General features: G+C 41.0%; 1 protein-coding gene across 9 annotated transcripts in view; it reads left to right on the forward strand.

Annotated features, from left to right (window-relative positions):
* The window catches only part of AP4S1 (adaptor related protein complex 4 subunit sigma 1), a 38,525-nt gene that overhangs the window by 10,571 nt on the left and 1,900 nt on the right, over positions 1–26,054 (forward strand). For 2 of the 9 annotated variants that reach the window (XM_037900553.2, XM_037900552.2), the window contains exons 2-6: positions 3,355–3,427; positions 6,386–6,584; positions 9,776–9,862; positions 12,044–12,112; positions 15,570–15,674. In XM_037900553.2, coding sequence (XP_037756481.1) covers positions 6,447–6,584; positions 9,776–9,862; positions 12,044–12,112; positions 15,570–15,674 — 399 coding nt within the window. In that variant the 5' untranslated portion in view covers positions 3,355–3,427; positions 6,386–6,446. The remainder of the gene's footprint in view (positions 1–3,354; positions 3,428–6,385; positions 6,585–9,775; positions 9,863–12,043; positions 12,113–15,569; positions 15,675–26,054) is intronic. The other 7 variants (XM_043548703.1, XM_037900556.2, XM_043548704.1 and 4 more) reach the window with 4 other exon arrangements.

Raw genomic sequence — 26,054 nt, forward strand, 5'->3', positions numbered from 1 at the left:
CAAATTACTTAATCTGTCGGATTCAGCTCCCGGTCTATAAAAAGGAGTTAATACTTTACACAGGGACGTGGTGAACTAATTAATGTTTATGGAGTAGCTAGATACTATGATGATGGGAACCATATAAACTGGTCATCGGGAAGCTTAGACTTGAAATTAGACGAAGGTTTCTAACCATCAGAGGAGTGAAGTTTTGGAATAGCCTTCCAAGGGAAGCAGCGGGGGCAAAAGACCTATCTGGCTTTAAGATTAAGCTCAATAAATTTATGGAGGAGATGATATGATGGGATAATATGATTTTGGCAATTAATTGATCTTTAAATATTCATGGTAAATAGGCCCAATGGCCTGTGATGGGATGTTAGATGGGGTGGGATCTGAGTTACTACCAAGAATTCTTTCCTGGGTGTCTGGCTGGTGAATCTTGCCCATATGCTCAGGATTCAGCTGATCGCCATATTTGGGGTCGGGAAGGAATTTTCCTCCAGGGCAGATTGGAAGAGGCCCTGGAGGTTTTTTGCCTTCCTCTGTAGCATGGGGCACGGGACACTTGCTGGAGGATTCTCTGCTCCTTGAAATCTGTAAACCATGATTTGAGGACTTCAATAGCTCAGACATAGGTGAGAGGTTTATCGCAGGAGTGGGTGGGTGAGATTCTGTGGCCTGCATTGTGCAGGAGGTCGGACTAGATGATCATAATGGTCCCTTCTGACCTTAATATCTATGAATCTATGAATCTATATAAAGTACTATAGATACTGATAGATTCACAGTACCAGTAACATTGTCCTTTTCTGTGGACTATGGTCATTTTCCATTTTTATTTTGGATTAACAAGGATAAGGATGGTGATTGTCACATGGTCTCAGTCAATATCGAAGTATTGAAATCATGACCCAGTTTTGCAATCTTTACTCACAATGAGTAGCACTATGCATGTAGTCATAGATTTAAATGGGATTATTCACAAGTGAGCACTACTCAGAGGGAGTAATGGTTGCATAACCGGTACCTAAATTTGTAATCAGTATTGTCTCTAAGATTGACAGAGGTTCCTGCTGAGGCCTCATCAGAATAACTGATGTATCTATGGGTAACTTCAAATACTGTATTCCAGGGAATTTCTGGTGTAATCTGAAAAATAAGAGACACACAGTAGCAGCGTTATAGGCGTGGCTCAATCAGCATTTCAGTTATACACTGTGGAAGGTATTGTCTGGCTACAGAGCCTGTCTATGCAATGCAAACAGGACCTGTAAAAGCCCCTTAGCCATCTAGGGTAGAGTTTCTCCCTCCTGCTGTAGGCAACATGGAGGTCAGATGTAAGTGGCCTGTAATGGGTTAGTGACGGTCCCTCCTCCTCCAGCTCAGTGGGAGGCCACTCTGCATCATTACCCTCTGGAGCGCCACCACCATCAGGATTAGGCTTTTAGGCAGGGCAGGCCCAACCAAGAGTTTTAAGGCTCAGGCCCTCAGGGAGGGCAGCCAACTGACACAGGCTTCTTGGCCTAAGTGGGGAGGCTGCCACCCCAAGGATGGGGTTGGCAGCATGGGGGGTAGAGGACCCAGTCCCACCCTACTCCACCAGTCCAAGCCCAGGGCCCTAACAGTGGCAGAGTGTTCCACCAGTGGGTCAGCAAGTAGCCAACCAAAACACGCTGACATAGATTCGGGCAACCACCCAATAAGACTAAAAAGTCTAGTTCCCTGGGCTACTTCCTATGATCCCCTTGCTGGGTACCTGCACTCTACAGGCGTCCTCCGTCTCCTCAGGATAGGCAGCAAGCGGTAGACTTGGCAGCTCTTCTCTTGGGTCAGTCTCCTCCAGGGGCAGGGCATGGTGCTGCACGGGTTCAGCTCCAGGGAGCTGCAGTAGCCTGGAGACATCTGTTCCTTTCCCTGGCTCAGACTGAACTGGGTTAGAGGTTAGAAACTCTGCCTTTTATACCTCCTGTCCCACCCATTGGCTTCTGGCGGGAGGGGCAAGCCTGGCCTAGCTTCACCCACCAGGGATCACAGAGTGACTCCTCCCAGCTCCAGCTCAGTGGGAGGCCACTCCGCCTCACTACATGGCCCTTTGTAGACCCCCTTGCAATTCCTGACATCAGGAGTGGGAGGCACGGAACAGAATCTCAGCCTATGTCTTTCAAAGGCCAGGAACCTGTATGTGTTAATATTCCCCTCTTGGCTCAAATTTGGCAAGCAAATGTTTAATCAAGAAGCCCATTTTTTAAATATGTGATCAAAAAGCTGGTGGTAACCATCAGCTTAATTTTATTTGATCTACTGTGTGTATTATTAGTTCTATTAGACTGTGGAATAGTGTTCAAATGAAAGTAATGCTGTGAGTACTGGCACTTGAAACTTAAAACAGGACTGGACAAAAAGAAAAACTGTATACTATTGGGAACAATCTTGCATTAGTAGCAGCATGAACAAGATTATTATTAGTTCTAGCACAGCACCTAAAGAACCCAATCAAGGCCCCATTATCCAAGCAACATAGATGGCCTTTGCTCTAGAGCAGGGGTGGCCAACCTGAGCCTGAGAAGAAGCCAGAATCTACCAGTGTACATTGCTGAAGAGCCACAGTAATACCTCAGCAGCCTCCCATGAGCTCCCCCACCCTGCTTCCAGCACGTACCATCCACCAACAGCCCCAGGCACATTGGAAAGTTGGCACCTGTAGCTCCAGCCCCGGAGTTGGTGCCAATACAAGGAGCCCCATATTAACTTCTGAAGAGCCGCATGTGGCTCTGGGGCCACAGATTGGCCACTGCTGCTCTAGAGAACTCAATCTAAGAACCTAGTTCCGTGTTTGATTTTTATGGGCTGTATGCTCCCCTCTGTAGTAAAAAGGCTCAGAAAGGGCTGAGATCCACACAGATATACTACAAAAATAGCTGAATAGGTTAATACATAAAATGCTACTTAGTCATGAAGAAAAAAATGTTTATTGCCGGAAACACCTACTGAAGAGATGCAAAAAATGGGGATGAAATATTTGAGAAGATGGAGAGCCCTGCACTATTACACATATGGCAGAATCTGCGGGAGTGGCTACAATGAATGGAAGTGTTCAGCTAATTGTTTCCAAGTTCTTTGCAGTCTGAGATAGCACCCGCTCATCTTCAGCATTTGCAAATGGTCAAAGTATGCTGAAATATCTATTGAAAAGGTTGTATTGTGTGGTTGTTTGCTGATGGCATGTTAATGCTGCTTAGAGCTGTTCTGATTTATTCTGTTTTCTGAATTGCTTCCCTTTCAACTTTCTGTATTAATGTATGTTGTTTTTCCAGGGTAGCATGTGTTGTATTAGGGTTTTCCCCTGACTTCTCTCTGACTTTTCCTTAGGCCACACCTCCTTGCTGGAATTTGCAGATCTTATGGAACCATTTTTTGATGTTACAGCTTAGTAAAGCACCAGGTAGGCAGCATGACTTGTGGGTTAGAATTTCGAGACAGCTTTTGCAGCAAGTGGCTGCACTTTTAACACACGAACCACAGGAGCATAGAGGCCAGTAAGTCCAAACAGCTAGAGAAAGACAGATGGAAAACATTACTGCGGCTGGTTTCTGGTATTTAAAAAAAAAAAAAAGTTCTAACTTAAACCCTTTCATTTTTAAAAATTATATTTTGCAGGCTGCTAGTCTGCAACTTGGAAAAGCTTTTTGTATTTTATTTGAAATATATAAGATGGCAGTTCTTTAAGTTTAAAAGGCAGCTTTTGCATATATATTCAACCTCTTTTAATAGAATTTTTCATTAGGTATTGTGTGTAGAATATATACTATGCTCCACACTGCATTTCAGTGGCATTTAGTGTTAACATTTATTTAAGCCAAGTTTGTTAACCCAAATGTTGACCATCTATGATCCACAGACATATCATCAGGAGCCTAACGGTATATCTATACTCCCAGCCCATGTAGACAGACTCATGCTAGCTCCACTCAAGCTAGCATGCTAAAAATAGCATGGATGTTGCTGAAAATCGGTGGCTTGGGCTGATCACCCGAGCTCAGACCCAGGGGGTCAGACAGGCTTGGACTCTGGTGGCTAGCCCATGTGATCACCTGTGCCACAACAACCACCCTGCTATTTTTAGCATGCTAGCTCAAGTGGAGCTAGCACAAGTCTGTGTATCTAGGCTGGAAGGCACGCTCCCAGCTCCAGTGTAAACATACCCTAGGAGCCACACTTAGTATACTACCTTTATCTTTAGTACATGGATACAGAGTGGAAAATACAGGTCTCAGTAGGTCCTAATACTCAGATCAACATGGAGAATTGTGTACTAGAACCCCAAGTCCCAGGAGGCTGACAAGGTATTAAAGAACGGGCAGTCATATATCATGTTTTCATATTCTGTGCTTTGGTCACCCCTCATTGACAATGGTTCCACTGAACCTGCTAGATATTAAGTCACCAAGTTAAGAGAGAGTGAGCAGGCCTATTTTGTGTCTCTGAGCCAGCATATGCTGCATTAATCTTATATATTGATAGGATACTGACTGTGCGAATTGCTGATTCAAAGTATCCATATTGGTTAGGATGCTCGCAGAAAAATGTGCAAGTAGTCTTGTTTTCAAGGGGAAATTGTCCATTGCAGTCCACAGAACTCTTAATGGGAAATCAACTATTTATTATTGCTAAAATGGGTCTCTGTTGTATATTTTGCACTCACATTTGCATGGAAAAATGGAAATTGTGCTGGGGGAATGAGAGCAGAATATGCTTTAGACATTTGCACTGTGTATATGGGGCCAATTTCGAGCACTAAACTTCCACTTAAGCAGATGTATATTGAAACTAAAAAAGTAAGGTAAATATGTGAATATGCTCTGGCCAACTGCAAACATCCCTGGAGATTAATCCACAAGAGTAATCTTCATGTGTGCACATTTTAAAAGATACTTTTTGAGAACCATTATGGTAGTGTGGGTCCCAACCCAGCAGTGGGTAACAGGAAGTTTCTAGATGGACTGCAATGGCCAGGACCAGATTAATCCATATCTGGGCCCTGGCCTTTGCAAACATACTCTTCCCAGCCCAGTGCAGAGTTGAGGCCCTTGCAGAGGAGGGCAAAGAGGAAGGAGTAGAGTTGTTAGAGCAAGGTCACCCTGCAATGGCGGCTGCTGTCCCACAGGTCTGGGCCCAGCTCCCCATTCCGGCATTGCGAACTGGCGCACAGAGGCTCAGCGCCATGTTGCTCAGCGCAATGCCACTCACTTAGGTTTGGTTCAGCTGCCCCTCTGTCATGATAGAGGGGCGGCCAGACCTGACCTGAATGGGACTTCAACCCCATGCACCAGGTCACAATGCTTAGAGCAGGGCCCAGCCATGCAGGACAGGAGCCCTCACTGTGGGGTGAGTACCGGGCAGACTCACTCTCCAACCACCCCCACCAGGGCCAGGCCAGGATTAGAGTTGTGATAGTCGGGGCAGACTGGTGCATATACATAATGGCAAATCATAAAAACTGACAAAACGCAGTTGGTAGGTTGTCTTAGTAAAATGTTTGGGAAGCACTGCACTACCAGACCACCGGGCCAATGAGGTGAAAGGTGGCTACACCCTTGTCATGTAGGCCCCCCTTTCTCAATATCTACAGTCTTTTTTGTAGGTTTAGAGAAGTCCAGGATCAGGGGAACAATCTGTTCTGTGCTTTCCTGTGACCCAAGGTTGTTCCTGCAAACACATAGACATAATTACTAGCCAGAATTCGACCCTTGAAACCCATTGTGCACACTGGAGAGGAAAATGTTGTCCTACATTTACAGTTTCTAATGGAATTAAAATCCTTTAACATTCATATGCTGATTTCTGCCAGTGTGGAATAGCACCTATGTGTATGGATAGCACCTATGTATATGGTTAATGCTTTTAAGAGAGAAGTAAGTAGTGTTTACTAAGCGTTTACAAGGAAATTTGGTTGGAGAAAAGGCACAGCATATCAGTTAATTGCACAAATACGAAACTCAGACTAATTCTACACCATGCTCAACAAGTTTAACACCAATATTAACATACTGATTCTCACACTAAGTTATGTTATCCCATTTGAAGTCTCTTCCTTACTAGTAAAATGATGATACTTGCCCTTACAGCAAGAATCTGAAAATATTTAGGTTGCTATCTTTGGTGTTATTGCACAGAAGAAGATTCTTGGTCGGGCTTTGGCTCGGTCAGCACTTTCATACAATAGTGAGTTCAAATTAAAAACACCAACAATATTAGGAAAGACAGTGGGCTTGATTTTCTTCTTGCTTACATCAGTTATACACTGACATCAGACCCAGTGAATACAAAATTCAACACCAACTACGTGCTTCTTCAAAGTATTTTATGACTCCCTTGTATTTTTTGTTGTTGTTTTCTTCAGAAATACAGTTCCTGCTTACCTACCTCCTGTAACAGAGACTATTTCTGAGCCAAACAGAAAAATGATAAAGTTTTTTCTCATGGTGAACAAACAAGGTCAAACAAGACTTTCCAGGTATTATGAACATGTGGAAATTCATAAGCGGACAATGCTGGAAGCTGAAGTAATCAAAAATTGCCTCTCCCGTTCAAAAGAGCAAGTATGTTTTTTGTTTTTTTTTCTTCTGATCTAGCCATTTTATTTGAAAATAAAGAAAAGAATATTACACAGTGAAGAACACTCAAGAAATATTATAATGTTTTGTGTTAGGTTTTGTTGCCAAGGTATTTCTTGACATGAAAGTTCATATGTAAATCTATTTTCTTTTTCACTACAGTTGGTCTATTATAAATGTAGTGCAGGTTCTCTCAAGAAAACTCATTTTTTCCCCAGACATGCTATAGCAATTGACATATGCATGCTATTGCTAACTAATAGGAACAAAACTTGTGCTTCTCTTTAATGCTAACGCTGCTCTGTGTTCCTGAAATTGCCAATATTTTGTCCATGCAGCCTTCCTCAAGGTCAGATAATGTGCCATATTCTAGATGAATTACTACGGAATTCTGTCCTGATTTGGTATATGGTTTCTAAGTTATCCAACTCCAGAGTTGATGAGTGAAAACACAATTGTTTTTTTCTGATAGAACTTGAATTACTTTGGGGGATTTTTTTTTTTTTAATATCTTCCATTTTACCTGATACAAAAGTTCCTCTTTTTACACAGATTTTAGAGAATTTCAGACATGCTCTATAAGGATATGATACCTGAAGTTTAGAGGGCTCATCAACTCATGTATGAGCCAATATTCCTAACCATGTATCAATACATGAGAGTGACACAGGTACCTGTACCTTTGTTAGCTCTGTATTGGTTTATTCCTATACATTTTATATTCTGCTGCATGTGAAGAACATTCAAAGGCTTCAACCAGTGTAGAATCTGTCTGCCCGCTCACCACAGTGGTGCTTCTCTCAGGGAGATCCTTGCACGTGTTCTCTGCAGCCTGCACTAGCTCTCTATTGTTTTTGGGTGCAAGTCAAGGTGTTAGTTCTGATGTGTAAAGCACTAAATAGTCTGGATGGAATCCTGGCCCTATTGAAGCAATGGGAGTTTTGCCATTGACTTCAATAGAGCTCAGATTTCACTCATTTAGCCCTGGTTACCTCACAGTCCATGTGTCTCATCATATGATATTGCAGTAACTGAGACCAGCTGAAGTGCTTTAACCTACTAGTACCCCTAGTTAAACTGGGAATGGGCTCGAGGCAGTGCCTTTCCAGAGGCTGGTGCTCAGCTCTGGAATTCACTTCCATATTTGGTCAAGTGCGTTGACTTTAGGGTGTTCTTCTCTTCTCCCAACTTTTAAGGGAAGGTGAGTTGAAGGAGAAAGTTATTACGCCTGATTGTCTGGGAGAATGTTATTGTTGATTTTAGTGGGACTAATTGCATAGAATAGTACTATTCAATGTGCGTAAGATAACAGACTATGGCTGTTTGGGATTTGTGAATTTTCCTTTCCCACGGATGTTTTATTGCCTCAGAAGCAACATCTCACATGGTTTTTGGGTATAATATACAAGATTGAAAATAAGTGCCAACCAGTTGGTGGCAAAGTGACCAAGATAGCATGCGTATTAGTTCTAAGACAGTAATAGAGAGTTAGTTATTTCTCCTGTGTTAGAAGTTGTCTAACTTCTTTTCTGACAAAAAAAAGTAAAGTGTAAATAATTAACAACAGAAGAGCCGTACATATCCCTTGTATGTCATTATTCTATTTGTATCTATGCAGAGACTAAAAGTAAGTGGTTATTGTATACTGCATAGGCAAGTGTTTTTCAGGTTGGAAACCTGGTTTTCTTACAGAGGATTCCACCTCTTCCTAGGGAGGCTGAAAATTCCAGGGCAAAGGAGAAGAGGAATATATTTTTTTCCTTTTCCTAGTTATTTTTACTGGACCTAGCACATTGACCTTTATATAATAGATATAAACTATCACAGCTCTGCCAAGCAGTAATGGATGCAGTCATGCCAGCCCTAAGGATTCAAAAATCATGAGTCAGACCCTTAAAATCATAAGATTGTTTTTTAAAATCTCATGATTTTGAAGACAAACTTTTGGTCTTATTTCCCTTCTGGTTTTTGAGCATTTGAGTTTCATGTTTTCAGACTTCCATCTGCAGTCACAAAGATTATAAACATATCTTTTAATTTTTTTGATGAAAACTGGGATACTCATGTAATTACATGGCTCCAGGAGTTGGGTCTTTAAGAAAAACACCAAATATTTCAATACTCAATAAAATTGCAAGATTTGACAATTCTGCACAGATGTCAGATCCTTGCAGCTCAGTTTGCCACTGGGAGAGAAATCAATTACATGGAACGTGGGTATATTTTTACTGCAACTTGTTTATTTTACACTGTACACCAGTCCTAGGACAGAAATGGCCAGACAGCACACAGGAAATCCCATCTTTCCAGAATCTCAGCAAAGACACCATTGCCCAGTTCCCAGGAAGTAATTTTGCCTCAATAATATACTCTAATTAGAACGATTAAGGTTGAGAGCAAACTCTGCTGCTGTTTGCAACAGCTCCCCTAAAATAATCAGAAAACTAACAACAATAAGCCTTTTTTTAAAAAAAGATTTAAGAGTGCTCACATTTGAAGAAAAAGGATCTTGTGACACTATGTGTAACAGCATCATCTGGTGACTCATGCCATACCAATATAGATTATGAAATAGATGTTTATGTTTTCTGGTTTCCCTCCCCCCCCACAAGTCTAAGGATAGATAGCAAGAAATGGAAACCCATTGCCCTCATATCATCTATAATATAGGTATAATTTTCTACCTGACAATGATTTTCTTCCTGTCATCTTCTAAGATGTTTTTGTTTGGAGAGGTAAGGGAAGACAAGAGGGATGCCCAACGGATCTGCTGTGTAATCTTGAGCAAATCATTTTACCTCTGTGTGCCTCAAGTTTTTCATCTGTGAAGTGTGAATAAAACTCTCCTTGATGTAAAGTGCTTTGAGATCCACAGATGAAAAGCCCTATCTACTAACTTAATATTTTATTAATTTCCTTTACCTCCGGAGGGAGATTGTGGGGTGAAGACTGAGACACTCTTTGTACTTTGTGGACCTGATTTTTCTCTCCTTTACACCAGTGTAAGTCAGGAGTAACTTTGTTAAAAGTTAACAATTTACACTCATGAAACTTCTGTAAATGAGAGACGGGCCCTATGTGTGTAAACTACAGTATATGTAATAAGCATGTTGTGTATAGTAATAAATTATGTCTAATGTGGCAGTTACTGTTTAACCATTTGCATTTTTATCTAGTGCTCTTTCATTGAATATAAGGATTTTAAGCTGGTGTACCGACAATATGCAGCCCTTTTTATAGTGGTTGGAATCAGTGAAACAGAGGTAAGAGATACATTTTTTCACAAACTAAATGTAAAGAGAAATGTGGATTTAAATTAATCTTTGAATATGCCTCTGTAGGCAGTCGTGGCCATCCCTCCACATCCACCTCTGAGGGAGGCCGACTCCTTGCAGTCTGGTCTGCTAGAGGGAATTAGCGGTACTCCCCCAAATTGAGCTGCTGGGCTGGCCTTTTATACTTCCTCTTCCTGTCCTGCCCCCCTCTGCTTCCAACCTGCGGGGCATGGTCCTGGCTCCACCCACCAGGCTGCTTGTGATGTTCCCTCCACCACTGAGGGAGGCCACACCTCCTCAATACAGCCTCCAATTCCATCTTCTTTCCCCAATGCAGTTTCACAATTTCTATTACACAATTTCAAGGTGTTGTTCTGAAAGCACCCTTATTTCTATCAGATAAAAAGTGGTGTGGAGGGAAAGAAAGAAGTAGTCTCTTTGGACTTCATACTATTTCAGCAGTCTGAACTGTTGTCACGTGCAGTTTCCCAATGAGTCTGCTACTAATAGTATCTTGCAAACTGATACTTGGTGGATGGAGTTGCGGTTTTTCAACAGATATCAGCATCATTACAGCCAAGCCAAATGCCTGGTCTAAGGTGCTGTCCCAACTGCTCATTGTGCTAGATGTCACTGGCCAGGACAACGGGATCCAGAAAAGCAAACAGCTGCCATTCTGACAGGCTAGGCCGATGTAGTGTTCTTGGTGAGCAAAAGAAGTGCTGTGATTGATATTTACTATTATTTTAGGCTCTGATTCAGGAAAACAATTAAATCATGTGCTTAAGTCCATTTCTGATGAGAGCAACACTTAAGCACATGCTTACCTTTAATTTTCAGTGGGAATTAAGCACATGTTTAAGTGCTGGCCTGAATAACTTTGATTTCCCAAACTGGAGACACAGTCAATAAAACCAAGTAGGATACTTCCCAATCTGTCCCTAACTCTTGTAACTTGGTATTTTTCTTTCAAGTCATCTTAAACAAAAATCAGCCAGTTACAGGATTATGGCCAGATTTGAAAGTACCTACTCGATTTTGTACTAAATTCTTACACAAGACAAAAAAACGCTCAGCAAAATTTCAGATTTGGCCCCTTGAGTAAAAACTGCACTGGCTCACAATAGGGTTTGTTTTTTTTTTTTTTTGGGGGGGGGGGGGGGAGTGTGTGTGCGTGTGGAGAGGTTGGGGGGGTTTTTTGGTGGCGAGGTGATTTGCCACTTCTGAGCCATTTTGGCCAATTCAAGACCCAGAATCTGTTCTCAAGGAAGTTCTGGTAGCCAGGCCTATGAACTCTCACAATGAGTGTGTCTGCACAAGGGTTATTTTGCTAAAATTTTCCCCCAAGTATAGACAGAGCTCCAGGTGATATGTCACCTAACCTCGCTCAGTGCAGGCCAATATGTCATAGCACTTAAAACACCCGCAGCTGATGGTTCTTTTTGTAAACTAGCCCTCCCACTGGTTGAGCTGAATCAGCGTGAACAACAATCGTAAATTTTAGCAAGTTTCCCAGTTCAGAGAAGACTAGTGTGATTGTGCACAGTGGAAGTAATGGAAATACTTGTACTTCACTGTTGAGTGGGATAGCGAGGAGAAAGAGATGGCTAAGATCTTTTGCTGGCTATAGGGAAGTCTTGTCTACACTGCTAAGTTTAGTACCCATTTTCCAGTTCCACCAGTGTTAGCAATGGTGTCATTGCTAATGTACACCAGATTTGAGCATTTAGCAGTGTTTTTTATGTAATAGTCTACACTTTGGTATTTCATGACAATGCCTGAGCCCACTCTGCATTAGTGTTCATGCTGTTTCAGCAGCACTAGGTCTGTAAACTGAATACAAAAGCTTGTAATATAGCCATGGCCACGTGCCAAGGAGGATAGTGGCTGCTCATTGCTGTAATGACTTCTTCTAGGTCAGCCGTAGAGTTGTACTGGCGTACACCTTAAGCAGGTTGTTCGGCTTTGATATAGTACGTAATAATGATCTATGTACGTTTCTACAGGTACTACTAAGAGAGGCTAAGCTTACATACTTATTTGTGCTACTTGCTATTTATTTTCTACTTGATTTCAAAGAAGCATGCATCTCATATTAAAATAAAATGTGAATGAGTAGCATATCTTCTATCAATTTAATATTTTACTTGCTTTCAATTTATATTTCAGAATGAGATGGCTGTATATGAACTAATACATAATTTTGTGGAGGTTTTGGACAGATATTTCAGCAGAGTGGTGAGTGAGACATGGAATGCATTGTAAAACATTTCCTTTCTTTGAAAGCCTTTGTGAACAGATTGTTCGGAGACAACAAATGAAAGAGGGGGTGGGAATCTTTGTTTATAAAAATGTAAAATGTGGAAAGTTTTGGTGTGACTGTGACAACTGTAACAAGGCAGCATCAGGAAGTTTTTTATTTTGTAACATACAATAATATAAGTATATATGGCTTATCAACTATTAGACATTGAATGCAAAAATATTTATGCTAGGAAACAGTCTTTTTGTATGTTTATCCACCAAGTGGTACTTCAGGAACCTACATGCTTCCCACTCTGAATGGCCCTATCTACACTAGCCTTTAAACTGGTCTTTTCTATATGAGATTTATTTTTCTTAAAATTTCCCACCATTGCCACCCACAGATAAGCTCCAATGGTGCTAGAAGTGGAGAAAGCACTAATGTACCCAGTCACTCAGAGCAGGGTTGGACAAAGCACTGATTGGCAGTTGGTGTTTCAATCTATACTGGCACTCCCACTATTGCTATCATGGGTAGCAATGCAGAAGTGGGAATTTTTAAGAGAAAAGGTATTGCATAGGTACAGTCGGAGTCTGGCAATCAAGTTCTGATGTGGTTCCGGTTTGGCCACCCCGTGTAATTACAGACTAAAATGCAAGTTGTTTTACATGGTTCTGACACTGTTTGGTCCTGTCCATACAGGATGGACAAATCATGTTAGAAACAAATTTAGATAAAGATGTATTTTAACAGTTGCAACATGGTTTTTTAGTTGGGTTGGATATCCTACCCTTTCCCCAGCATGAGTGGGTCAAAGGCTCAATGTAAGGGTGGTGTCAACATTGCAAAAAAGTGTAAATAGAATCATAGAATATTAGGGTTGGAAGAAAGCTCAGGAGATCATCTAGTCCAATCCCCTGCTCAAAGTGTTAACATGGATGAGCTAAGGGTAGTAAAGACATGGCAACTCATCTTTGAAGCTCAAGTTCAGCCTCCGGCTGCCATATATATTTGAACTTGAGCTGCTAAATAGAGTTAAAAGCTGAGTTGCCATGACTTCACTGCTATTTTAACCTTTTAGCTAACACAGGTTAGCTGCCTTTTTTTTTTTTTTTTTTTTTTTTGGTGCATTGTAGACATACCCTAAAAGTGATCCTTCCTCTGGCAAAAGAGGGCTGGGTGCAGTTCCTCCCTGAGTCCATCGACTCATGGTGTGCCATCAATAACTGTACATACTAAAGATCAGTGTACTCTCCCAGGTTTATAACTTTGATTTCCCAATAATAATGCAAACATTTTCTACAGCAGACCTAGGCCAGCAGAGCGGATCGTAAAGTTACTCCATGTGTGAATTTGTTGATGCAGAAGATAATCTTGCCTGAATCTGTCACCTTTACAGTATGGGTCAAATGGGGTTAGAAGTAAAATTCCCAACTAACCATGCTCAGGCTAATAGAAAATTGGCCACTACAGTGTGCCCCAGTTCTCTAATGCATGGAGGTTGGAAATTCATTGCTATAATTGCAGTCACAACCTTAACACTCATAACACGAATGGAATTTGACTTCTCATGTGTAGCAGAATTTACTAGCATTTTCTTTGTCTAATTGATCTAAGTCTGCTGCCAGCCTTTTCCCAAGTTTTAATGTTTTCAGCTGTGAATGAAAGTAGAGGCAGTATTAACATAGTAAAAGTCTGTCTGCCTTAGCACAAATATACTCTAGTACCTTGTGAATCTACCACATTTAATGGATGCTGCACATCCGTTTCTTGTACATGTATATAGGCTAAAAGCTGACAATTATTAGCAATTTACTGATTACATCATGCTACAGAACCTGGCATTACTCAAAGCAGTTGGGCTTTAAAATTTGGAGAACTAAAAAGAGGGGTGGGTTGGAGAAATCACATACCATAGTTCTATTTTTAATAGCATATAACACATATAATAAATAGCAGGCCACTGAATAATAGGCCTATAATTCCAGCTAGAGGTTCTGGTGGAACCCCAGAGCCAAGGGAATAAATCTGTACTGTACTAAATTAATGCTGAGTTTCTAGTATCCGAGGGGTAGCCGTGTTAGTCTGTATCCACAAAAACAACATGGAGTCTGGTGGCACCTTAAAAACTAACAGATTTATTTGGGCATAAGCTTTCGTGGATAAAAAAAACCCCTACTTCTTCTAGTCTTTAAGGTGCCACCAGACTTAGGGTGACCAGATGTCCCAATTTTATAGGGACAGTCCTGATTTTGGGGGCTTTTTCTTATATAGGCACCTATTGCCACCCCCGTCCCGAATTTTTACACTTTCTATCTGGTCACCCTAACCAGACTCCTCATTGTTTACATAATTCTCACAGAACTCTAAGTTGTGATGATAACACAAAGAGAAAAACAAAGCAAAAAAAGCAGTGGGAAAGAAAATAACATCTGTCTTGCTCTAGAGGGACATTTTGTCATCTTTATATTTTTAGGTTTGCGAGTTTTAAACATTCTTGCATGTGCTATTTTTTATCTCATGGAATTTCCATCCTTACATTTAGATATTTAGACCTTATGCTGCTGTACCAGAGAAAACATTCACAGAATCAGGAGCAGGTTTTCAAAGCTACCTATGGGATTTGTCTCTGGGACTCCCCTTGATTTTGATGGTAGCTACACAAATATAACCAGGCACACTGTTGGGAATATGTGCCTCTTGGTGCCCAGTGACGTTTTTAAAAAAAAAAAAAAAAATCTTAAGTATAAATTGAATTGATCAGTCACCTGAAGTTTGATTATTGTGATCTACAAAAACTTTTTAAATGGGGATGTTGAACTCGTTCAGCGGAGAGGGCTGAATTATGGTTTTCTTTAGGGTCCATAAACCAGAGTTACAAGTTTCTGCCATATGATATCTGCAGTCCAGAGCAACACTTTCACTATGTCAGTGGACTTTTGCATAAAAATCAAGGATAGAATATTGGACCCTGAACCAGGGATAAGGAAGCCCAGTGCAACTTCATCTCCCTTCCAGGAAGTTCCACCTGTGTCTGGCAGAATTTTAATCCCTGAGAAACAAGGAGGGAACAGATGACACCGTAGAGCTCCACTGCTTGGAACAGAGCATTTTGCTGGGACTCAGGAGCACAGCTGCATCCACATCCCTAAGCTCAGTTATTGTCTCAGGCTGTCTTTCTTAAGACTCAGTAAAACAGCACTGCATTGTGCCAGATGTTCAGAAAGTTTTATTGCTTGGCAAACCTAATTCTTTGAAGTTTAATTTTTCAATAAAAAATTAAATTCTTTAGAATCTTAACTTGTCATGAAGGCTAGGATAATAAATCACAAGCACTTAGATCCCGCATGATGTCACTGAGCACGGACCTGCACAAACCACTACAGAAAAGCAAGCTGTCTTGGAATTTTATATCTGTGCTCTGACAGGCCTTTCCTTTTTCATCCAAAGGAGAAGTGGTATGTAATGCGTAATGACCATGAGGTAAATGATAATTCACCTTATCTGACTAAAACTGATACCCACCTATCTTTTTTCTTCCAGAGTGAATTAGATGTATCCTTTCCAGTATCACCACCAATCCATTTGTCATTTTCTGTATACCTGTTCTTATTGCCTTGTAGTACTACTTGGCAGACATTCAAGATAAAGCAGTACCATGTTATGATTTAACAAATGAATATTGCAGTTAGAGTAAGTAGCACACTCCTGGGGTCCAGCAGCAAAGGCGGCAGCTGCTAATGAGGAACCTTCTATTTAAAATCTCAGTAGCAACATAAAGACAATACTGGTGTGGAGCAATTTTTTTCTGAAGGTAACTTGTTAAATGAGATGCAGGGCTTATTTACCAAGAACAACTGTATAATCATGTTTGGATACAGAGAAGTGAGACGGGTTATTTTTTGGTTTGCTTTTTTGTTTCACTATTTTTTATAAATTTAACTTTCTTTGTTATTGGCAAGGTATTTATCACCGTAGTGCCTTCGGCCACATTAGAAAAAGGTTACCACTATTACAGGATTAAACATGGACGATGATCCTGCTTCTATAGAAGTCAGTGGGAGTTTTGCTGTTGCCATCAATGGGAACAGGAGTATGCCCTTGATGGGGAATCTTGGGTATCGATCATGACAGCAGCAATGATTGAAATGACATGGTCTTTGCACACACTTAACCACCCTCCACTCAACTACTCAGAATGTTACTTAGATGCCTTATTCAAGGAGTAATATATAGCTAAAATATAGAAACATTTTTGTTATTTGTTATTTTTTGTTATTTTTCTTACACTTCTTTACTAAGGCAGCAAAAGGCATCATATATAGTTTTTTCCTATAACTTCTTAAAAGCATGTCGATCTACACATAAGCTAGGGAACTTCACTGGAACTCTCTAGTAGCATTAAAAAAAACAGTACACTGTCTGTGTTGCATTCATGGAACATAAATTAACACCAGGAAAGTTCCCCCAAATTGAAACCAAAGACTGGTGGATGAAATATCTGCCTTATGGGATCCTGTTTTCATAAGGGGAGTCTTGAGGTCCACAGACAATTGTGCGCTTACATTTTTGTATGTACTTAAACATGTGCTTATTTAAGTACTTTGCTGAGGAGAGATGGACTTAATTATGTGCATAAGTGCTTTGAGTTGGGGACTAAGTGTATAATTTGGATAATTATATGTACAAATGGCTACTTATGCCCCAATATGGCTATATTTTGTATATGTATTTATCCAAATTTGAACGTGAAATCATTTAGGTGGTGCCATCCCTGTGAATACGAATTGCCTTTTGTCAGAATTTTCACACTATGAGGAATTTTCTAACTAATGCATGGATAAGATTAATCAGATTTTTACACACACACACTCTCTCTCTCTCACACATACACTCTGTTGGCACAGTTAGTAGCTGAGAGATGGACACCTGGCAACCTGCTGCATGCATTACTTAACAGGGTGTGTGATTACAGAGTTTAGGGGAACGCTGGTGTAAACTGAAGACGATTTTCAATACTGGTTCAGTGTGCTGAGATCCTGTGCTAGCCCTTAAACCCATTTCACCTCTGTCAGAGAGACCCCATGAGAAAATCATTTTCAGCAATGGGTCAAATCTCCAATTGTAAACCAGCCTAATAGACTTGTCTGTAAATTTGAAGAGGGGTTTATGGAATTTAGGGAGCATATAAATTATCTTATTTGATAATATTAAGAAAAGGTTCTCAAATCTTGCTAGTACAACTATACTAGGCCAAATTCAAAGTCTGGTGTATCTCCACTGATGTATTAGGCCTCTTATCTTTAATTTTGTAGTACACCAGTACACTCTTTTTGGAGAGAAGCAGTTTTATTTTAAAACATTTTCCCGACAAGCTAAAAAATTCCTGTCTCGTTTAGAGAAAGGAAGAACCTTTGTGGGCTACAGTGTATAGAAAAAACTAAAAGCCAATTCCTCAGTATGCTGAGTGAAGTGTGAACATGTGCCTGTATAAGTGGCGGTGATGGTGATGTGAACCATTCAGATTAGCATTTATTTTTTATAGCAATTTAAATAGCAGATAAATAGAGAACAGTGTAACATTTGGACTACACGTGTCTTAGTTGTTAGTGCAGCGCAAACTATTTCATCAAAATGCCATTTGTAGCATGTAAAATAACAGTCACGGCCTGGGAACAAATCATTTCTGTTGCCAAGTAGCCTGAGCTGACTCAAGTTTAATTCAAAATATCTGATGAAGAAATACAATGTGAATGTCAGTAGCAGCAAACACATACACAAGATATATCGTGTAATAGACTGGGCATCTGGCTAGAGCCTGTGATGATTTCCTGTCTCTATGGTAACACTGATGTATACAAATCCACATGAATTTGGTTTTAAAAGTGATCGTGTCTACTTAATGTTGAAAACAAGATGATAATAAAGAACTGACGATAACATGATCCAACAAACATTTTAAAATTGCAAAGAAAAATAATCAGAATGGTGATTACCACATATTCCAAATTCACTAAGAGCTCTCCTTTCCATGAGGTGCTAAGTACCCACACCCTTCCATTGAAGGCATTGTTTGATTGAGTCCCTAACTCCAAGCAATCTATATATTGGTATAATAGCTACATGTGAAAGAAAATGGCAGCACCAATCTGCAGTGTAGAACTCTATAGCTGAGACACATACATTACCCTATATTGCAAAAGCACATTATTAGTAAATGCTGGGAAGTCCTGCTAAATGATCATATTAAAATGTAAAGCATACATTAAAGGTACATTAAGGTTACACATTTAAAATCAAATTAAAAAAAAAAAAATCAGGAAAAGCAAAGTGACGTTTCCATCCGCAGCGTTAATGCTGTCAGACTGCCCGTTTTATGTAACAGTGGGAACAATAGCACACTTTATTTGCATCTTACATCTCTTGCTGCACTTTTAACGATTTAAATTTGGGGCCAAGAATTAAGTAATCCAATTTAGTATTTGTAATTATTCTTAAATATTGCGAAAGCCCCACAATCTATAAAAGACTCTACCCCAGTCTGAAAAAAGGCAAGTTGCAGTTCCTTAGATGTAACCTTCATCCAGGGAAATCGGCCTTGATGGAAGCATGTACCTTGTATCTGAGCCAGATTCTACAATCTGTCTATACCCATTTATCCTGCTGTTCTTTAGCCCCAACTGCTCTCAAACCCACTCTACATCTTTGAAAAAAGGGGTCAAAGACCAAGAAAACCCAAACTAAGTGCAAAAATATTCCCAATAAATTAGCAAACCCACAATTAAATACTAATACTATTTAGAGCACCCAACTATGTTGTTACAGGAATCCCAGCTAAAAGAAGATGTGCAACAATCCATAGGAAACCACTATCCTCCAATCTGAACACAAGCAATAACTCCAGTTTCCAAGTCTCTGTAGAGATTATATATTGCAAGAGAACTTAATTCCTGGTCCCAACTAAAAGCCTGTATGTGTCACGCAAATCTGCCCTCCAGCCTCTTAACCAATCAACTACTGTAAGGAAATGGATGTAAAAATCCTGCTGTTTCTGCTACAAAGAACAATATATACTTTACTCTAGGCCAAAAAAACTATGTGAAAGCAAAAGAACCTTCCAAGTTAATGCTAAGGTTTAAGTTGTTTACTGCCCCAAAAGTGTTATCATTTTTAATAATGTAAACTTAACAGGAAAAGTCAGTGTAACTTTCATTAAAAGCAAAGGGCTGGATCCAAGCTTTTCCTAGCAAATTTAAAATAAGACAAGTTAAGAGGCAGGCTGTATGAACATATATTTAGTCATATTTTTACCAGCATTTTCCATCAAATTAATGTTTTAATATATTCTCCAAGGCCACATTCCTGAAAACATTTATGTGTGTGCCTGCTTAACTTTAAGCACAAGTAACCCAATTGCTGATTTCCATGGGTGTTACTCATGTGCCTAAACTTTTGTGTAAGTAAGCGGTTGCAAGATCACAGCTTTAAACATATTGCACGTAGCAACAATGAAAACTATTGGCACTAGTCAATTAAAGGGTGATATTTTAGACAACCACTTTATTTTATTAAGTTCTGAGTAGCCATTTGTTTTGAGAGCAACTTTTATATGTAAAGAGTCTAGATAATGGTTGAGACAAGTTTCCACTTTTAGTCTGGGAATTAGTCATTCTGCACATAATTAAGAATCCACATGAAGCAAAGATCATGATATTTCCAGAACTATATTTTAAATATGTTTTTAAAACAACTGCTACCAGATGTGCTGATGGACCATTTAAATGGACAACAGTGTTAATACCATTGATAATGAAATGTTTCTGTTTAGCGAGTTAATATCTCTGATTTTTTTATACACAGAACCAGAGCTTAAATGGGTTGAATTTTATTAAGCTCTTAAACAGCTGCAGTTCAGATGGCGTAGAAGCCACTTTCTGGCTGTGATGAGTCACTACAAGGATTAAGAAAGTGACAATTGAAAGTGTTATCACAGCAGTTTGGTGTAGACTAGATGCTGTTATGTGTAGGAGTTGTTAAAATTAAGAAAAGTTGGTTTTCTACAGTTTAAATTGACAGAACAAGCTTTGTTCTGAACCAGATATTAGCCTGTGAAAAAAACAGGTGTTTATGTTCAGGTTTCTGTCTGGATCCCCAGAGAACCAAGAGTCTGGAGACCAATTTCCTGAGTTAAGAAAATCATTGAGTCCCATTGTGATTAGCCTACTGTTTATTTCTGGGACAACTGAAAAACACTGATATAGGGAATTTCCCAGCTGAATCCATCAGACACTTTAATGTCCACCAAAGTAGCAGTTTCAAACTTTAAGTTTGGGCAATTTTAAGTAATCAGGAGGAAAATTATAATGTTACAGTGTTGGTTCAATGAATAGTTCAGGCTCAATGTTTATAAGTATATACTTCAATTTACACTGTAAAAGAATTGGATAAAATGGAAACCTAGTAGTATTAATTTCAAATAATTATCACAATAAGAGAGAAGTCCTCTCCAGGATCATGATGTATTGAACCAGCTAAAGGCTCTCCCACCAGACTTTCACCTTGACTGTGATCAGTCAGTTTTCAACCCTCCATCCAGAATGTATAATCAGAGGAGGAGCCAACCGTTAGTGCTCTAACATCAGGATCAGACAAACATTCTGGAATTTACAAGTACAGTCAGTCTCCTACTTAATAGCAGAGATGTAATGATTTTAATATAGCCTTCTGAGGCAGAGATGTTCAGGAAGCATAAAGTGCTTTCAGTGACTGAAATTTCCAGGCCAGTAGATAGTCCAGAAGTTACTTAATAAGAATGATCATTCGTAATGATAAAGTCAAGTAGTGAGATGTTAGAGGATTATAGGGGTGGGATTCACAAGGGGGACTTGAGCACTTCAGTGCCTAACATTTAGGTGCCTTGGCGCCTAGTAGAATTCACAATCCTGAGCGAAGTGACCAGACTCCCTGCACAACACCTGGGAAGTTAGGCACCTACGAATGGGATCCACAAAAGCCAACACATTGAGCAGGGAGGTACCTACACTAGCCAGTAGGAAATGCGGTGGAGTGGGGCCACTCAAAAGGAGTTAGAGGCCAGATTCACACAGGTGTTTAGGCACCTAACTTCCTTTGAAATCAGCGTAAGTTAGGAGCCTGTGGATCTGGGCCTAGGTACGTAAGTATGGGCTGGAAGGAGGCACCTCCCTCCACTTGGGATTCAGAGCCAGGAACCCACTCCTGGAGTTAGGTGCTTAGGTCAAGTCAGCCATTTGTCAAGAAAAACTGAGGAGCAGGAATCTCCCTCCCCACCACCAACCACCTTTAGCCCAGTGGTTTAGGGTACTCACCCAGGATGTGGAGACCAGGAATCAAATTCCCACTCTGCCTGATATAGTGCAGGGACTTGAATTTGGGGTTTTGAGAGTGGCAGTGGTGCCTAAATGATAGATATAAGCACCTAAAGTAGCAATTAGGTGCTTCAGTCCCCCTTGTGAATCCCTCCCTACCAGCAAAAATAGCGAATCTAACTTGTGGTTGAAAATGAATGGCCATGAAGGAAATCTATGTTGTACATCAGTTACTTAGAGGCAAATTGTCTGTCACCTAAGTACTCAAGCTGTGGTCTGCAGATCACTTGGTAGTGTTCCGGGGAAAGCTGGCTGCTCATAAGGTACTGGCTTCTCCTCATTGCCCATTTAGACCACATGCACCCATTCCCCTATCCTCAAATCAAAGAAAACCCTCAGATACTTTAAATGGTGCCACCTTGTGAAGGAGAAAATATTCTCTTTGATAAGTACATTTGCACCCGCATCTCGATGCGCCAGAATTCAAAGCCAGATGGCGAGCATATCTGCTTATTTCACTGTTGCTGCATGGTAAAGTGATGGGGGGTAGAGGGAAAGCAAGATAATTTATTGTACTTACTTCATTTTAGTATGCGTGCCTTAAATACTCATGAATAGGATTAGAAAGTGCCACTATTGCAAGGTAACTTTTACAAGGGATTAATTTATGTGCAGTTTTACTAATAGGGCTTATGCCAGGTACAAGAAGAAAGGAAGAGAGGAGGTCCTCTGTAGAGGCAGCTCTCCAAGTCACACCCTGCACAGCACCTAGAGACCTACCTTAATATGTATCTACATACTTGGAATGGCCTTTTCTTCAACATGCAGGCTAGCAGGGGTGGCAAATTTGTATAATTTTTGGTGGTGCCCAGAACGGGTCCAAGTCCCAACTCCGCTCCCCCACACACACACATCTGCCTAAGGCTCTGGGAGGGAGTTTGGGTGTGGGAGGAGGTTTGGGGTGCAGGCTCTGGGCAGAAGTTTGCGTGCGGGAGGGATGTGGGCTTTGGGGGGTGGGAGTTTGGGTGCTGGGTGTGGGGCTTGGGGCTGGGCCAGGGATGAGGAGTTTGGGGTGCAGCAGGCAGGCTGCCCCGGGGCAGAGGGGCCAGAGAGAACTCCCCCCAGCCCTCCCCACCAGCAGCAGCGAGCTGCGGGGGAGCCCTCCCCAGCACGACACACACCCAACCTCCCCCCCGCCCCAAGCTGCTGCTCAGGAGATCCAGCCAAGATAAGCCCCGCACCCTTAGAGTCGCAGGGTGGCTACCATGCGCCTCCTTCCCCTGCAGGTGCAGCAGCTGCCTCAGCCTGCCCCCAGCACCACTCCCTTGTTGCCAGCGGCAGCCAGCGAGGGAGTGCAGCATGGAGCTGCGGGGGACAGCGATCCGCTGCTCAGGGTAGGCAGGGACGCTCCGGGGTGGCAGGTGGGCCCCCAGGGCCCATACAATTCACCTCCCACACAGGCTAGGATACATGGAGCTCAGCATATATACCAACCTATAATTTATTATGAGCGCTTCAGATCAGCACATTATGGCCCAGATCCCCAAAGGTATTTAGGCTCCTAACTTCCATTGAAATCGGAGAACTTTATTTATATGTTAAAATTAACAAAATTTCCCCTTCCCCCCAGGTTTTTTAAGTCTTTGAATGCATAGCTGCAGTCTTACTAATACAAGACTTTTACACAGATCTTTATGCGCAATAGAGCAGGAACGTCACTGGAAGTGGCCCTTTAGTAAAGGCTAAGCTAGATTTAGATGTCAAAGTACACACCTTGCCCAGCCTTTCCCCACACTAGTTGATCTGGTAGATTTACTTTCTACTCTTGATGCAGGATTCATCCACAGGTTGGATGATTTACACCCTGTTGTGTGGGTCTCTTGCCAAACAGGAGGGGGGCTTCTGGTTAGAAGAGCTAGGAAGATGATAGACAGATGTCCCCACAGTGGCCTGGGTACAGTCAGAATGAAATGTCTAAGTGTGTGTATAGAAGGATGTAACAGCAGAGGACCGGCATCATGAGACTTGCAGGAAAGGAGAAATGAGCCAAGATTGCTCATTGTCTAAAGCTGAATGTTTGCCAGGAGCAGCATGGGAAAATAAGGTGGGAATAGAATTGCAAAGGAAACTTGGAGACTTACCAGAATCAAGGTGTGCAATCTCTCTGGAATGGTAGCTGCTAGCCAAATTCAGGCCACAGGTGAGACAGCTGCTGGTGGAATGAGGGCTGAGTAGCTGTGGAATGTTGCCTCGCAGGGAGGGGCTAGCATGTTACAGGTGGAAAGATGTGACACCACTTCACTCCCTGTAACAAAAATGTGCCTCTAGCCATTAAGTATGTTTTAGCTTTTTTAAAATGCTAACTTAAAAGGGAAAGTCAATGCCATTAATTTTGAAACAAGCTGAAATTTCTTCTCTAATGCTATCTGTGAGTGAACCTGCTACAAGGCACCTGGGGTTTGGAAAAGGGGGGGAGGGTAATCTTTCTCAGGTGACATACAAACACTTTCAGAAATTAATCACTGATCTCACTCTGATGTGTGGTTTTTTCAGGGAGGGTAATCCAGAGAAACTGGTCTAGAGAGTGTGAGTTCTCCTCCTGTACCTGGTTTCACTTGAGATATTTTCCCTGTTAAATTTTAGGATCTAGGAGCTCTGTGTGTGGGTCTTGCTATTTTAAAGATTGGATGGGTTTTTCCCATGAGAGTTCTGTCAGACAGTGTAAATGACTTGGCTTTGGTACAAAGCTAAAATTTAAAAAGTTTGTAGTGGCATTTTAGGACTATTCAGGGAAGTGCTGTAGATTAATATCTGAATTTAATAGGCCCTCCTTCCTACACGTACAGCATTGCATCACAGTAGTGATGCTGAATGGGAACTTAAGAATGGCTAATTCTGTTTTCCATACGTTTTCAAATTATTGTACTCATGCTGTAACTGTTTCCACACTAAAATATTCCTTGCAAGATAGTGACATTCTTTGAAAAGTATCATATGGAGAGCCAACTACAACAACTTCTGTAGCCTGCAAGCTGCATAGGCTAAATTAAATGCAGAGGTCCAGATTTTAAAGGTATGTAGGTGTTGCTCCACTCGCCTGCAAGACCTAAGTGACTTAGGGCTAATCTACATTTCTTAGCGTATGCCTCAAGTGGCACATGACCAGGATTCATCACCGAATTTTGTCTGCTTGGATCATTAGCTTCCCTGGCCTGGGACTGGTAGTGATGGGGAGTGTGATGTGAATGCTGATCCATGCACCTGGTCCACACTGAAAACTTACATAAGCATAGCTACATCGCTGTGGGGGTGTGAAAAATCCACACCCCAGAGAGACTATGTCATTGTCATTATGCCACTGTAATCCCCACTGTAGGCAGTGCCAGGTAGACAGAAGAATTCTTCCATCATCCTAGGTACTGCCTCTAGGGGAGGTGAATTAACCACAGCAGCAGCAGAATTCCTCCAATCACTGTAGAGTGTCTACACTGAAGCACTACAGCTGTGCTGCTGTAGCATTTTTAGTATAGACATACCCTAAGTAGCTTTGAAAACTTGGGCCAGAAGGAGTACACAGACAGTGGAGTTCCACTAGTGTGAATGCAGAGTAATAGAACTAAATCTGACCACCTGTCTTTCTGAGCTCATGCCATACTATCAAACAACATTCATGGCAAGCAAGTTCCAGGAGGCAGTAGTGAAGGTGCAAAAAACCAAACCAAACAAAAAAACCACCATCCCCAAACTGTTGAAAGATGTGTTTGCAAATTGGAATGTGAAGTTTCTTTCTGGCTCCACTGCAATAAACAGAATTCCCAACATACAGCCAAGAACTACAAGGAGTGAAGCTGAAACTGTGATTGATCTGTTGAGCAGAGGGAAAGACTGAAGAGCAGCAACAGGTGGGGACAAGGCAGAAGAGAGGTTTAACTTCTTCCCCTGTAGATTGTGCTGAATCATGGAGACAGCCATGATACCAAGTAGTTTTTAATGTCAATTTCTATTTAACAGAATAGAGATAAATAGGAAAAGCAGGACGTGTTTTACTTAACCCCCACTTTTCTCACATCACATTTGTTCAATGAATACTGGTGTGTACAGAACACTTTTTTGCTGGTATAAAACTTATTTATTTGCCAAGGCCAAAGCAGTTAAGATACGTTAATGGAGGAGTTTCATATGGCTCAAAAGGACACACATTTGTATAGTTTCAGATTTTTGCCTTTCAGCTGCCTCATTTCACTAGGCAAATCTTGAAGGTGCTAAGTACATTTAAAATCATTTTTAAAATGAAACCTTTATTAAATTTTATTCCTTAACAAAGGAGTGTAAATTAATGAAATCACTCTTAGCTATCCTCTGTGTAAATTACAATAGACTAATAGCATATCAGCTTATAAAACTAGAAACTTGATTTTTCCATTAGGCCAAATAAGTGGTGTTACGGTGAGGGGGAAAAAAAGTACACAATGGTCAGCCTTGAAAATGCTGGTATCAGTCAGAAGTGAACAGACTTAAGAATTATCTTGTTTAATGGAAATGCAGAGTACACAGATGTGCTTTTAGGGTCTGTCTACACTGCAGCTGA

The sequence above is a fragment of the Chelonia mydas genome, chromosome 6 (assembly GCF_015237465.2).
Source record: "Chelonia mydas isolate rCheMyd1 chromosome 6, rCheMyd1.pri.v2, whole genome shotgun sequence".
NCBI classification, from domain to species: Eukaryota; Metazoa; Chordata; order Testudines; family Cheloniidae; genus Chelonia; species Chelonia mydas.